The 16566-nt window shown below is 37.8% G+C and overlaps 1 protein-coding gene across 1 annotated transcript in view; it reads left to right on the top strand.

The window, feature by feature from the left end:
- ANKRD31 (ankyrin repeat domain 31) overlaps positions 1–16566 on the top strand; it is a 53354-nt gene that overhangs the window by 11055 nt on the left and 25733 nt on the right. Inside the window, exons 9-16 of the mRNA XM_026035367.1 lie at positions 1211–1476; positions 1802–1926; positions 4550–4729; positions 7364–7506; positions 9687–9837; positions 10699–10760; positions 13028–13481; positions 14003–14251. Of these exons, the coding sequence (XP_025891152.1) occupies positions 1211–1476; positions 1802–1926; positions 4550–4729; positions 7364–7506; positions 9687–9837; positions 10699–10760; positions 13028–13481; positions 14003–14251 (1630 nt within the window). The remainder of the gene's footprint in view (positions 1–1210; positions 1477–1801; positions 1927–4549; positions 4730–7363; positions 7507–9686; positions 9838–10698; positions 10761–13027; positions 13482–14002; positions 14252–16566) is intronic.

The raw sequence follows: 16566 nt of genomic DNA, 5'->3' as shown, positions 1-16566 counted from the left end.
TGCCTGCGAGATTCTGTAGATTAGGTTTTCTGTTTTTGTCCACCACTCAGAGTGCTGGTCTGTATGGGTACAAGCTGTGGTCCCTCTTTTTTATTTTGTCTCTTATCCTTATATGCTGTTTACAACGTATGCCTTGTCCTGCAGAGATGGTCTGCTACAGGTCGTTGGAATTGAACACAATGAGTGCAGAAGTCTAGAGGGATGTGTGAAAACAACATTAAAAGCTGTTCCTGTTCAGGCTATCATGAAGGAAAGACTTACATGCTTATGTGATGGAGCGCAGTAGATATCCCTTGTGAAGCTGGAGTCAGGTCCTCTGCTCTGCTTTATCTTTTCGTAATCTGGTGTTGTAAATCAACAATAAACCAGTGTATCTAGTTAGGGTGGTTTTACAGCCACTTTTCTTCAACTGAGTGGCATAAAGCACTCAAAAATATTGATTAATTCAGTCTTTTATTGGATACATTAATTGAATATCACAATGTGTAAGAATATGTTCTGCAAAGGTAGCTAATATCAGGTTGCCGAAAGCCCAGAACCGTAGCCACTTGTAAAGCTTGCTTCACTGAAGTGTAGTTTTCTGAAATAAGTAGCACAGATTGTGGAGCTTAGTATATAGATCTACTTAAGGTAGCAGTTAAGATTTTGAGTCAGGGTCTTTGGAGAATGGGATCCATAATCTCTTTTTGATTAATAATTTTCGAAATACTGTTCCTGACCCTTGGGCACATTTCCAGACTTGCGCAAGACTGGAATAAACTGGCTAGCTTAAGGCATCTTGCACATCACAGTTTTTCAGGACAGGAGCTCATGTCTGTAGGGAACTGAAATGAACCTGTTATTTCACACATCCAAGTAAGCAGCTTTCAGATAACATTTTTGTTCACTAACAGCCATGCTAGATTTATTATTTGTGTTTTGATTCTGAGTATCTTACTCTCCTTGGCTCATTCTCCCAGTGCTGCATGATGTGGCAGTGCTTCAGGATCCTCTCTGAAAACTTGTCTGTGGTATCTGTATAATTCCAGTTACTAATTAAGTAGCCCCTCTGTTCTCTCTGTTTTCTTCCATTGGCCATGAGCACATATGTAATTTATAAGAAGATGTGCTTCATATGAGCCCTTCATATTTATAGAGCTGTTCTTTTAATAGTTTGTTTGCAGGTAACTTTTTTTTTTTTTGGTTGTTGTTGTTGTTTTTTTTGCCCCAGTTTGTAGATGATCAGCAGAGAGAGAAAGAAGCAATTTCAGGTTATTGGTGTGGCAACGTGTATGAAAAACCTGCTGGGGAGGGAATTTCATATTTGGTGGAACCCAATTTGTGTGCAGAAACTACCAAAGCAACATCAGGGAGAGCCAAGCAGTTACGAGGGACCTCTTCAAGAAAATGCAGAAGTCGTGATTCCAGTTGTCACCAAATACCTCAGAGGACTTCTAACAGTGGCAACACAACCAGAAACAAAGCTAAGGATTTTGAGTATGACAAAATTATGCATAATATTTTTAATTTCCTACTTGTATTAATTTAACAAATGTGATGCTGCCTGCTCATTCTTCATGTTAATGATTTTAAATGATCAAAAGGTAAAGGTTAACATTTTACTTGCAGATCTGAGAAGCAGTTTCTGCCCTAATTTGCCTCCTTTTCAGTGCTGTCAAAGTTAGCAAATATACTGTATTTATTATTATAAATGTTGCTTTAAGATTAAATGTGTTTACATTTTAGCTGTAGTATAAACCTTGATTTGCTGTATATAGAGAAGATAATATTTTTGTTGATTCTAAACCAAATCTCTTGTCAGAAAAAATCAGAAGTCTAATGCCAAGCAGGATCTAGAAACCAACGTATGTCAAAAGATGATAATTCTGAATGAGAATAAAAATACTGAGCAAACAAGGAGAAGTAAAAGAATCAAAACCAAAATGAGTAAGATGTTCTTTGATAAATATATATATATTTATTTGAGCAAGTGTACTGAATCAAATATAATTCATAGCTTTTTCAATATATTGTGACATGTATTTATTTTTAAAAGATACCATAAGCATTTTTTATTTTTGATAAATTATTGTCAATTTACACAGTTTTCTTGCTTGTATGTACATGTTAACAGTTGACTGGCAGAGATAAACTTGAACCATGAGAAACTTTTCAGGATGCATTTTTTATCACATAATAATAAATTAAAATTTTACGGTGTATTCTGAAAAGCAAAAGTAAAAATATATTCATACGGGATGAAGTTGTAGATCTTGATACTGTAATATAATATTCTTGGTGCAATGCCTTTTTGAAGGCAATGCCACCCTCAGGAATTGATCTATACAAAGCAAATTATTCTATTTTAAATGCCTGTTGTTATTCTGTTTGTGTTTAAATATAGGGCCTTCACTACCACAGTCACTAAGCACTCTTTGAAGTGTTCTTCCTTCCAACATGCTTTGTCAGAGAAAAAGATTGCTATTTTTCATCTTTCAAAGATGATCTGGCAAGCAAAGAAATTCTCTGGCTTACCCAGGAAGCGTGTGGGAGAATACAGAATTCATTCATGTGCTCATTCCAGAGGCAGCCTTTCTTTAAGAGAATAATCTTCAAAGTTTTTTTTTTCCTTTAAGCCCTTTCAATTTGGTTTTATCAATGCACCTATAGCATTTAAACAACTAACAAAATTTGGAAGTATTTGAACTGTTACAGTTATTTTACAGACCTTATAAAATATGAATAATTCCACTACCATTTAGCAACCCTTCTCTTTTACAGCATTTTCATTATTCCCAGTGGAAGCACCATTTTTTATGAGATTCAAGGTTGAATGACTAACTAGTCCTATATTTCAAATGAGTAATTTCCACTTGGAAAACAGGCTGTTGGTGTTTTTAGCGTGATTTCTACAGAAGGAATGAGCTTATAGAGGCAGCTTCATGCTAATCCCACCTAACATGGTTACCTCCGTTTTGCAGCAGGCCTAGTGCTGTGAATCAGCTTCACTTGGTAATTCGCCAGCAAAACAGCCCCACAAAGTGTCTTTGGATCAGCAGGCACGACTTGTTTTGCACAATGCCTGCATCTGACTCAGGGAAGGCAGGGTGGAGGTGACAGGGAGTAAGGCCTCTTTAACTTAAAGTGTGGAATCAGACCAGATTAAGTGTAATAGAAAAACTGGCCCCTTGTTCTGCTTTTATCTGTGTGGTTTTGGACTTCCTGAGCCATCTGGCTCCTTGCAGCCAGTTTTTATTGGGGACTGTAGTATCATGGATGATTAAGGTCTTTACTAGACAGGGAGCAGAGAAATACTATCCACGTGCTCAGCTGAGAAGGGGCTAAGTAAGTCCATACCAACTTGTTGCCCAAAAGCTACACGCGACCAAACAGTTAATGTTGGGAATGATTTATTCTGAACTCAAGAGTCTTATCATGATGTGCAAAGCAGTAGAGACAGGAGGCCTGGTGAGTTCCAGCTGCACCTGAAGGACGTGTTTTTCACATACTGCTTAAAACAATAAATATGTCTGTGCCTGCCGCCTGGTAGAGTTTGAGGGCCAGTGGGCTACATCTGCTGCTGATGGTGGAGAAGAGCAGTGAATGCAGCCTGCTGTCCTCCTGAACCCTAGATTTTTAGCTAATAGATCCACACAGTGCCTGAGACATGTGCTGTGTGTTCCTGCAAGCCCTCTGTCCCTGCCTGCCTCCTTCCCTCCTTGTTTTCCGGAAGAGGCGGAGTGCAGATGCTCTTCTCCATAGGGTGAGGAGATGCTGGGTGGTGCTCTGCTGATAAAGTGTGGGACAGGTTCTCTGTAGAGCAGATAGCAGTTCACCAAAGTTGAAAACTGTAATGGATGCAAAGAAACATTTAGGTTTGTAAGATAATAAATTAATCATTAAAGTATTTGTTATATATGCGTATCAGTGTCCAAGCCTCCGACCCCATGGCAGGGTAATTTACAGATATCTAGGGATAGCTAGAGAGGGTTTTGTCCCAATTATTCACTTTTTTTCCTGTTACACCCCTAACTTAGCTGCTGGTGAAGCAAAGGGATGAGGTAAGGTAGTCTGAGGGAGCTAATCTCCTTCACTACCGTGATGTAAATCCTCCCTGCTTGTATGGCAGAGGCTTTAAAACATAAGTGAGTACAAATGAATTGCTGATAAATATGGTTTTAAGAAAAAGGAAATTATTAAATAGCTGAATAGCTATTGAAATACTCATCTTGCAAAGAATTGTAACCTACAACAGCAATTTTATCAACCAATTGGAAACAATGCACTTTGCAAAAATGTCATTAAAAAGTCTAAACTTAATACGTGTTTTCAAGCCTTGTTCTTGTGTGCTGAACTTCAGCTGTATTTTTGTTACAGAATTCATGGTAAAATATGTGTTCTATTGAAAGAGATTATTGTTTAATTGGTAACATCTCTTTTGATATATTAATTTCCATTAAACTAAATGAGCATTTTTTCCCCCTCCAAAAAGATGAACTAACTTAAAAGCAAAACTAAAGACGGAGTAAAAGTAGAAAGATAATTCTAGACCTTTTAATTTTTTTTTCAGGACTTGAGGCTTCTATTAGGAATTTGATAAATCCTATTTTACCCATTCCACGATGCAGAATAAATAGGAAGAATATTTTTGGAGAGACCTTACTGCATAAAGCTGTTGCTGATAAAGATATAGACCTTGTGCGTGATATAATAAAGTCTGGTGCCAATGTAAATGTTCAGGACTATGGGGGTAAGTTGCAATTGTAGTTAAAAATAATCTATTTTCAAAACAAATATTTAGATATAAGTAATAAATGTGCATATTACAAATTTTAATGGCATACAATGAGGATACTATATTTTTTGGCTGGATAGTAGACTATTAAAGTTCTGGTTTTTAGAAATTAATGTGATAACTGTTCATAAGGAAACATATAGATGCTATATATGAAAGTATATTAGAAGAGAAAAGAAGTCCTTAAAAATTAAGTACTTGGAAACTTAAGAAATGCTGACATTAAATTGACTTAGCCTTAGTTCGACAACCTGTGTGTGCTCGTCATGTAATAGTTCCTTAATTATGCAATCAATGAAATGCTTTCCACATTTTTTTTTCATTTGTTCATTTCAGTGGCTAGCATGGGATTCCAAGGATTAGATGCCTCTTGCATCTTCAACAAAGTCATAGGTGCATAGCTTAGAACTACTTTAATTCATTTAATTTGTGGATGCATGATGTTTTCTATTTTGGTTAATGCTGGGCACAAAGAAAAGAATGACAAGCAGTGGCCAGCTGTGCACATTTTCAACTGTTGACCATATCCAGCTTGATATGTGATCCTCTGTGGCAAAAACAATACCTTTCCTGAGGTATCAGTTGCCTCATTTGGTAGAAAACTTTGATTCATTCCTAGAAAGTTTTTGTCTCACGCAGTGGCTGAAGACTTCACAACTATTTTGTGGGAATAGAGAGGAAAAAAAGAATAAATAGAGATGTGCAGTTAATTATTGCATGAGGCATGACTATGACCAACCGAAATTAAGTTAGAAATTCTGTCTTCTGAACCATACCGGCCTACAGGTTGGTAGAATTCAGACTTTACAAGTTCGGGCTTCACTGGTTGAGCTTGCAGTGACCTCAGTGCTAGAGGTAAATGTGAAACAGGTTTTGGTTGTGGGTTTTGAAGCCATCTGCTGACAGCAGAGCAATGTTGGTACCACGGGTGCAGCTGCAGGCTTTGCAGGCAAGTGCACTGAAGGGCACTGCTTGTAGGTTTTGACCTCTCTCCTGCTTCCTTATTCTCCTTTTGCATCTTTTGCTGAACTCCTGTTTCTTCATTCCTTCAGACTCTGGCCACTGGTTCCTCTGGTGTGAAAGGAACACAACTGCATAAAACGTGCTTTAAGTGAACCGTTTGAGAGATGAGAGGCTGACCTGACCCTCCTCCTTTCTGCTCTGGTGAAGGGGGTGTAAACAGAAAGGAGTTGCTAGACCTGTGCTATTCTGAAACGTGCTTTCATCTCATGGGCTGGGAATAACTACTCAAATGGTTATATTCTGTCACTGTGCCCTATTTCTTCCTTTAATACCCTTCCCTGGCAATTATCCATATCTTACACGAGTCTTTTTCTTTTCATCTGCCTCAGTGCACTGCTTCAGTACCTTTCTGAATTCCTGTGTGTTTGATTTCTTTTTCTTCGTCCTCTCACTGCCTGGGTATTAGTACAAGGGTTATACAGAGAGAATCTACGTGCTCTCATTTTGAGTATTGATTCAGAGTGTCTGGAGGGAGCTGGAAAAGTCATTGCAAAGAAAAATCTGCTTTTTGTCTACAACATGCACAGAGTCCTTAGAGAATCCTATTGCTAAACTCTAATGATTATCTATTAAACATGAGCTAACTGCAATCTTTCAGAGGCTCATTATAGTATCGGGATACAGCATAATATTTAGTGGGAGAAAAATAGGCATCTTCACTCAAGTGAAATTTCTTTCTCTTCTCCTTACACGATTTCAGACTTTTGTTTCAAAATGTGAAATTATTAGATTTTATTAATGTAGTAGTTGTAAGGCATTATAAAGTATAAGTAAAATATTCTATAGATGATACAGTTAAACATATTCGTATTGAAGCACTATCAACATTAGACAGTATAATTAAACATCTGAATTTCAGATGAAGAGCAGCACCTTATAGTGTTAAGTTTTTGACAATCTGATGCAGTGTACTTTGCCCATAATAAATCGAATTCTGTACATAAATACATTATTCTAGATTGGGAGATGAATGAGAGAGCCTCAGGAATTTGCTTCTCTTTCTGAGAGAATTAGAGATTTTTATTTAGCAGTCTTAATAAGCAATCTATATTTAGTAGATGGATCTGTATTTAAATTGGTTGGTAAATCTAGATTAAAGTCTAGATGTAATATGTGCGTTAGGCCTGTACAAGCTTTCAGTAATGGGAGATGGTAGAAGAGGAAGGTGGCTCTTCAGGGTGTGCTAGTTTGGGACTGCATGGTGTGAGTTGGAAGGTCTCCTGTCTTTTTTGCTTTTCTCACCCTACAAAACACTGTCATGTAATGACTCTTTAAGTAGCTGATGCAGGGCTAAACACAACCCAGTTCAAAGTTCATCTTTTATTTTTCCTCAGTACCACCTTCCTGGGTAGAATCACTCCGCAGGTCGTAAAGCTGATGAGATCTTGTAGCTTTTTGAAACACATTTCTTCATACAACTTACTGTAAAATCCAGCGATTTTTATCATTTTAATATATCTCTGAAATCCTGCTGGCACTGTAGGGTCATCTATTTAATAATTTTTGCAAAGTATTTTATCCAGATTTGAAATACAGGTTTCATTTGACTGTTTTCCTCTTTTATAGGCTGGACTGCACTTCATGAAGCAAGCGTGGAAGGTCTTTATAGGATAGCGAACGAGCTTTTGAAAGCAGGAGCTGATGTTGATGTTCGAGCAAGTGAAAAAATAACACCCTTGCAAGAGGCAGTCAGAGAAGGTCATTATGAGGTATATTCCAATCAAACACAGATTATGGTTTAGGGATGCAAATTCTTGTTGGCCCAGAAAAGCAGGTTGTGTTGCTACATGGGGGCTGGTCTTTTCAGGCAAGGGGTAAATTTAGGAGATTTTCAGTGCTTTTTGCCCAACTTCTCTTCAGACCATCATACACTTTACAACATATGTCCCATGACAGAAGAAACTGATTATCTTTTCAACTGTTAGGGACAATGAGTGATATACAGAAGAATAGGTTACTACTATTTAATACTAATTATTTTACTTATTTTATTATTCATTTTGTAGAATCATTATATGACCTGAGCAGTTTTCTGGAGTTTTTTTTTTTTTTCATGTTTTGATACATGTGTGATATGTTATACAGCCACGTACGACACTTTTTGTGTATTAACACATGACATGGGCAATCATGCAAAAACATGGCTTTATATTTTATGTGGTCTTAAACAAAATGTCACCTGAATAGCCAATGTGATTTAGTCAGAATTCTTGTCACCAATTGCAGTGGTTTCAATTCTGGACCCTCTTGCAGTCTGACACTGGTTTCCTCTGTGTGCATGCGTGCTCCTTTGTGACCAAGATGTACGCAGGAGTTCTGCATGTCTTGCTTGGCTGCTTGCTAGTACCTGCTTTGAAAGTGTGCTTTTACTGTCTAATCGTTACTCATTTCTGACTTTTTAAAATGTTTTATGGGATGTATTAAGTTCTGTCTCTAAACATTTGCTTTCTCTCAATTTCCAAATTGAGGTAAGACTTAAGCTGTTTTTCCAAGTTTCCCTGGAGCAAAGAGCAAGGGTGAGCTTATGGTTAGTATTTTTCTCCCAAGACTAGAGAAACCTGAACTTAATTTCTCCTCTTCTCGGTCTTGTCAGTTTGTAGAGTGCTGACTCTTAAGGGTTCTTGAAATATTTCTTAAAGATCCATGAAAATACCATGGTCCATGGTTAGACATGCAGGGCGCTGCATCTCCATGGATAATTTTCAGGGGTCAGCAGCTAGAACAATGTTGGAAAAACTATCATTTTATGGGGAACATCAACATGGTTCAGCATAAAGCTCTGTGAAGAGTGACATGAACTTGTGTGTACCCAGGGAAGGTGCTGCAGGTGGGACTGTGTTTGCTTGGGGAATTAGAGCTGCAGCTCTGTGGTGGCCTCCACGAGTTGCTTTTTTGTTACTTCTGATTAGCCTGGACAGAGCATCCTAGTGATTCAGTAATATGACTTTTGATACTTGGAGCTGTTTTTTTTTCCAAAGCTATGTTCTCTGCATGGTGTAATTGTTGTTACAGATTGGAAACACGCCTTTTCACTGCTTCATCCTGTAATACAACAAAATCTCATTTGCTCTTTCCCATTTACTCTGCTGTTAGGAGAATGTAGCGATGGAGAAAGAACTTGGCTAGTGATCCTGTCAGTGAAAGACTGCTTAGAAATAATGGGGGAATTTTAATGCAGGATGAAGGATGTGAGTCAAGCCCAATCTGACATGGTAATAGATGCTGAAGAGGGAGACAGGCAGAGATACAATTAAAAACATTGTAGAGTAGGAATAAAATGGCAAGATTGGCCCCAGAAAGGTAATCATCAGATTAAGATTTTTATGTGACTTAAAGTATTCTACGAAGGTAGGTGAAATATTTTGATGGAGTAGTCATCTGCTTGAATAACAACAGGTTAGGCTGTACATTTTGTAAAGAAATCATAGTGTCAGTAAGACTCTCGGATTGAGTTTCAGCAGTAGTTGCAAGAAAGAAATTGCAACACACACGGAGCACAGGTTTTCTCCTTAAGTAGGCATCTTCAGTAGGTGAGCTGACTCATCCCCTACAACCATCAGTTATTTTCCACCAATTAAGAGCTTAGGGAGTGTGAATTCTGTTATGTTTTTTTCCTTTTTTTTTTTTTGAAACCTTAGTTTAAGATTGGCATCATGTTAATCACTAAAATCAATTTATAAAAAAGAAAATAGTAAGATGTTAGGAGAATGATACATCTAGGAAAAGGCTTTGGATGCATTAACTGGTATAGGGAGGGAATATTTGGAATAGACCTTAGACGAATTCTTAGTTATTCACTGAGTTAAACACATAGAGAGAAGCCTATACAAGGAAGGAATATGAAGAATACTCTTAGAAGAAATAGATATCTGAAAAACTTATTTTCTAGTTGGCAGAGTTATTACTGTGGTATGGAGCTGACCCTTTATTAAAAAACGAGATGGGAAGGTGTGCGTTAGAAGAAGCTTCTGACCAGTCTATGAGGAAACTACTCAAAAGCTATATAAGCAAATCTGGAAGATGTTTAGAAGAGATACCAGGTAGGAATGAACTCTTCTGGCAGACCCATCACCATTAAATGGAGAATTTGAAAAATTCTCAGTATTAATTGCAACTAATAATTCATTGTCTGATGCCTGAGTTTGTGAGCACTCCTGAGCCAGCGCAGTCTGTGCACACTGGAAAAGTATGTAAGGCAGTGGTGTCTAGAGCTGCCTTTAGATTGGAGGTGCAGATGTGGAGTACAGCAGCTATTGCCTATTTATATGGAAGATGGGTTGTGGTGGGCATGCTAGCTATGGTTATGCTATGACTTAGAGTTAAGGCTGGGTTTGACTCTAGAACTGTCATAGGGGCTGACTTTAGAAGGAACCATCAGATTAAGGTTAAGATTAAGCCTGCAGGGTCTAAAATTAGATTTAGATTTTAGGAACTACTAAACCTCAACTGCTTAAACTTTATCCTTAGCTTCTGATGGTAGAGCTGGATGTGTGCTTAAGCTACAGTTTAGGGATAATATTAGCTTAACTGAGCTAAGGCAAAGGCTGAGTTTACAAGGATCAGATAAGCAAACATTTAGCCTGAGGTTGGAGCTGGATTTTGTACTGTGCTATGAGCTAAGCTGTTAAGAAGATTCACATGGGGTCACAGGCTGGGCTGGTACAGAGAGGTGCTACAAGGCTACTAGGAAGCCTTAATTAGATATTTTAATATGTATTTTATATGTTTATGTTTTTTGTATTGTAATAAAACTCATAGGATTTGCTGTATTTTCCAGCTGGCTATAGGCAGTCGATGCTATTCTTCCAAGATTCTGGAAACAGGATCCAATATGAATTCAGCAAAAAAAAATACGGTCCTTTGTCAGTGCTGGTTGCTCTTTGTCTCTCATTTTCTTTCAGCTGGGGAGGATGCTGAGAATACATTAAGTGCTCAAAGTTCAGACAATACCAGCCTGCACCAGGTACGTCTTTACAGGGACAGGTGTTAATTTGAGAGGCTGCTATGGGCTTCAGTAAACTAAGAATGTTTCTGAAATGTTTCAAAAATAGCACCTAACCTACTAACTGCTTAATACTCACCAAGCAGGGGCTGAAGCAAGGCAAACATTGTGCAGATTCTTAGGCAAAGAGCAGCAGGTGCCTACTCATCTGACTGCAGCCTCGTGAAGATGCAGGACAGAGGCAAGCAGCTGCCCCTTGCTCGCAGTGGTTCCTGTGGAGCTTTTGCAAGTGCTGCAAAGATAGTTTACAGGAAGGAGGGTGTCTTGGTGCCTCCTTGGACTTGCAGAAACCTGACTGAACTGACCTGTTGCCTGGATGGTAGTAGGAGAAAAATCTCTTGCTCCCTGCCTGTGTGCACCACATTGGTTGTGTTTGGTTTCTACAGGAAAGGGAAAGGAGCTTCTGCCTTGCGCAGGGGTTGCCCAGATCTGCACCTGAGAGCCCTCCCCAAGGCTTGGGAGCTACTGCTTCACGGGAAGGGGGTCCTGGGAAGCTCCTTGGCTCTACTGCATGGCTGCTTTTGGCGCTCAGAGGGTTTAAAGCCACGTTCTCTCCCTCCCATTTTCTCCCCTTTGAATACTGGTAACTGGTAATACTGCACCAAACAGATGCTTTTTTCCTCCTTGCTGAAGTTTTATGTGGTTATGATAAATGTCCGTTACTCACAGTGGTATAACCTACAGTCTCTTTAGAAATGCTGTACTGTACCAGCTTCCATGATGTCTACTTTTAAATTACACTTTAAAAGATGAGTCTGCTGACAAAAAACATTCTCCAAATAGAAACTGTTATGAACACTTAACTGGGAAAACACAACTGAGAACTGTGTATCTGAGGCCTTCAACCGCTGTGTTAATTGTTGCAGTGTTTGTGCTCTGATTCTCCAGATACCAAATAATCAATAGACGATTTCAGGTAGTCACCTACCATTAGAGGTGTTTTTGTTGCAAAATTGTGAAGATTTAGTATTCCCTATTTTTGCTGTGTTATTTTACCTCCTTTATAATTTACTGAGATCATTGCAGAGAGGTTTTCCTGGAGGATTTAATTATTTAAAGGCAGAATGTAAAATTGAATTCAGATAAATTTTAAGAAATAAATAAAAATGTAGAACACTTCAGTAATATTTTGATTTCATTCATTAATTTTCACAAGTTTACATGTATGCTTGTCAGTTATTTAATTTCTCTCTCCTGCTATTTTAAAAAAGTTACACTAGCAGAGGAAAATAGCTAATGTTACAGTAGTGCAGTTTTCTTTCAGTGTATAATAAAACATTTTATCACAAAGTAAAATATATGTTATTTTCTAGACAGAGTTAAATGCGAATGGTGCAGTTCAACATGTTCATACTAAGGCATCAAAGGAAGGCTTTGTTAAAAGGGAACAAAGCAGGAAAAAACAGAGTTTGGGGACAAACCAAAATACAGTTCTTCAGGATTTAGAAGGCAATGGACTGAATGAAGAAAATTTGAAAGATACAAATTCAGATTCCAAGAAGATGAAGAAATCTGTTACTGATATGGTAGACGCTACTGACAAGAGTAAAATTACTGAGAAAAATAATGAACATGAAACATATGTATCTTCTTTATGTCCCACTACAAACCAAGGAACGACTGAAAAACAGAAAGCAGTTTTTCCTGATGTTGGACCTGATGAAAGGGGCTTTAGTGTAGATATTTCTGATCATAATTATTGCAGCACCATTGATGTTGAAGGAAAATTGAGTTTACTAAATGAGACAGAAATGCAACAGGAAGGTGGATTCAGTAACGATAACAATGGTGAAATAAACAGTTCTGCAGAAAGAAAGCAAAGAAGTGGTGAAAACGCAGCACGTTCCCTCATCACAGGGAAGGAGGTGACCAATTTAGGTTGCCCCACAGCATCCATGCCTGCAGAGAGCATGTCTGTGGAACAGTCTGCATCTCCTGATTTAACAGAACCTGATTCTCAGGCAATACTTTCTTTAACTTTGCCTCACGGCGCGTCACCTTCACAGTTACAACAGGAAATGAAGAGTCATGACAGTCATCAGCCTAGTCTCAAGCAGAGTAGTAAAGACAGCTTGAATGACAGGAATCTAAATAGTGATATGGGAACAAATTCAGAACAAATGATTTATTTGAAAAACTTGACAAATCAAGTTAAGTCTGATGTCGAGAGAAACAAAATTAATGGAGAGTCTCTGAGTTCAAAAATTTCCTTGGCCCCTCTGCAAGAGATTTCTTCACAGGTAGATGAATCAGAATCAGCATGTGCAAATCTTAGTGATTCAGACAGCACAGATATATCCCAGCAGACTATTGCAAATGGGGTGCAAAACATTTTTACAAATATATCTGAGGAAGGAACCTATTGTACTGAACAAACATTTCAGACAGCTTCAGAAACACTGTTAGCACACGAAGCCGTAGGGGCTGCCAGTAGAGAAGGTATTTCCAAAAGTCCTGTAAATCCCAGCACTGGAATGCTAAGCTCTAGTAAACAAGAAGACCAACAACCAGAGGAGTCTGCAGCTTTACAACTCCCAGAAAAGGAAGCTCTTCAAAGAAAGAGAGAGGATCTTCAGAAGATCAACCAAAAAGCAGATTTGCATTTTGGTATTAACACAAACAAGTCTCCTTATTCTGCTCAGATTATGCACAATACCGAGCAGGAACCCTCCCGGAAGACAGGTGCCTTGTTTTGTTTGAAAATAATTAGTTAAGGAGTTTTATGAAAATTTTATATTAAAAAAAAATGGATCACTAGAGTATGTGTGTTACTGTAAATAAATGGCAGAGATAGGGAAGGGGCTGTGTTATAGTCTGCCATGCCAGATGAACTGTTTTGTGATCTGTACTTTGGGGCCTATTCTACATGCAAGTCCAATTGTATTTATCAAAATGCAACCAAAATATTCATTACGGTAATAAGAATGAAGTTCTTAATACCTTAATTTTTTAAATATTGAGTAACCTAATGCATCTTTGAACTCTTGAAATCAATCTCAGTAAGTTAATTTCAGTAAATAATGGATATAGTATTCATTATATTTAAAAGATTTTCAAAAATTGAGTTGAATGAGTTACTGTGGGGGTATTCTAACTAAAAGTAGGTGCTCATTTTGGTAATAATTTTTAATATCAGTTGCAGTTTCTGAAGTCACTGAGCGCTATGCCTTAAGATATTCTCAGTTCTTTTGTTCAACCAACAGATAAAGGAGAGTTTGCTGAAATAACTGGAACAGAACATGCTGAAAAAAACAAAGAAGAAAGGAATGCAGAGAGTGATGTGCTCTCACAGTTTACTGAAACGGAGACAATCCAAACTAAAAGAGTAAAATTAGACTCTCAGGAGACAAGCCAAAAGACAGATTTGTGTTCCAGTGGCAGGAAAAACAAGTTTTCATTGAATCAATCACAGTTCAAACAAGGATCAAAACAGCAAACATCTAAGAAACCAGGTGAAAAAATAATAGTTTTATAAGTTCTTCCCCCTCCCCCCCCAGACATATAGGGAGAAATTTTTTTAGTGCATGTGCAAGAAGGTGTAGAAAAATTTTTATAGCTTGTGGAGCAAATACTCCAGTGAGTTTCAAATTCTTGAAATATTGTCAAGACATCTGTACAGAATTCACATACCTGCTGTGTTTTATTTATGCTCTGTTCATCATTCTTTTCAGTGTGTTAACTTACAGGACTGTAGAATCATGACTGAGAGCTCCAAGTAGTGTCAAATAGGTCATCAGCTAACTATTTTATGTACCGTAGAATAAAACCTATCTCTCTTCTCCATTCTTTGTATTAGGCACATATATATCCACGTCTATTTTGGAGATCATATCCTCAGCAGGTACAAATCATCACAGGCTCGGGTTGTTCTGATACATTTAGTTTTAGCTGTGCTGTACAAACTTACTTGTATATGGATAAAGGATCTAACGTTTATTTCTGACAACTATAATCTCCTGTACCTGCACATAGAGCTTTCTATTCAGCGGTGACGCGCTGTGTTTAAGGCCTGCATTTATCTTTTAGCATTGCTGACCTGGATAAAGCTCAGGTGCAGCTGATTACTGGGCTGCTGGTCTTTCTCTTGCTCTGCTCTTGGTTACAGCTGGCAGTCCTCTTCTGTATTTTATTTCCTTCTGCAGTTTCCATAGTACTTGCAGACTTAGAGACCTCTTCTCTTAAAACTTTGGGATGCAATATATCCAGACTGCTGATTCAAAAAACATTCATCTTCCTATCATCTGGCATTCTCATTAACTTGGGCTGAAATGAAAAGAAACATGTCATTAGATGATAGAAATACTTCGTGTCACTTTGCTGTGATACAGAGTAGAGTATTTGTCCTTTTTGATTATCTTAGACTTTCTATCATTTGTCTATAATAATTCCGAATTTGGGGAAGATTTTTAAAAACTATCTTCCTAAAATCTTAGCTGGCTGTGACTTATTGTTTTTTATTTGTTTTCCATTGTCTTTTTCTGCAATTCTATATTTACAGTTGCTATTCCTCATTTTTTTCATTTCTTACTACTGCTCCACAATTCCATTCCTAGGCTAGATTAATTTTAGAATCAATGTAGCTATTTATCTTGAGTGTGGAAAATGTGAAATATTTCCTAGTTATCCATACTTTTCTACTGAGTTTTTTTTTCTTCTGAATGGTTTTTATTTATAGTTGCTTCAGCTTCATGCAACTGTGCTTTTAAAGAGCTACAATGTCAGTGTAAATGTGTGCTTGGTATGTAGATACGTAAGAAAATGTATATTACTGATACAGGTTTATCGAAGTATATGTCTATGCATGTATATATTTGTGTGCAGCTGACACTCATTTTTAAAAGCGTATTCACTTTTTAAAGAGTATTCAGCTTCAAAAAATTTGTTTTACTTGCCCCGCAGTTACACGTTGGTTTGACTCTTATTGGTCAAACTTTGATTGTCTCTGAGTGGGACATAACTTGATACTAGCACTAGTTCATATATATTTTGAAACCCAGTGGAATTCATGCTCCTACACTGATTAAATTATTTTTAAGACAGTGTATATATTTTAAAAAGTATGCTAACAACTATGCACACGCATCCTTACAGATCTATCTTTTTCTTACACACACACACAAAAAATATGGATACCTCCACATGCATCCTATTGAGATGCTCCTTTATTTCCCTTTATATATATATATATATATATATATATATATTTTCCCTGCTTAATACCCTCTTGACCGTTCTGCAGGGAATGGTACTTTTCCCTTTTCTTGGGGAAGAGATAATCCAGCCTTCTAAGATGGTGGCATGATACTCTAGAAAAATGGCACCTCTTTCTTTGCAGAGCAGAGAGGATTTGTAAGGATTGTCAGAAGATTTTTTTTAAATGTTCTTTTTTTTTTCAGCATTTTGTCAGGTTATTTGAAGTTACGTGTGATGTAGGAGAAGGCCAATAATACAGCATTATTACTGCAAATAATAGCAGTAGAGTGTTGCTATTGATTTCAAACCCTGCCTTTCAGAGCTGTATTGGGTTGGTTTCTGCAAAAACTGTTTGTGTCTTGCAGGTTATTGCAGGTCCATCTCTGTCTTCACTAGCAAGGACTGTCTTCTCCTTGGGAACTTCCCTCTGGGCGCTTGCTGGCCTTGTACATGGAATCAAGGAGTCGTGAGTCAGTGTCTGCCTTGCCCTGCAGCGCTGGCCGTGCCATGCCCAACTAGGGCATGGGGATATCCACCTTCCTGGATATCCCCAGCTATCCTGTGGGTTCCTGCC

The sequence above is a fragment of the Nothoprocta perdicaria genome, unplaced genomic scaffold (genome assembly GCF_003342845.1).
Source record: "Nothoprocta perdicaria isolate Ctin4 unplaced genomic scaffold, notPer1 scaffold_1, whole genome shotgun sequence".
In the NCBI taxonomy this organism is placed as follows: Eukaryota; Metazoa; Chordata; class Aves; order Tinamiformes; family Tinamidae; genus Nothoprocta; species Nothoprocta perdicaria.
Note: the sequence above shows the minus strand (reverse complement) of the source record. Positions and strands in the feature narration are given on the sequence as shown.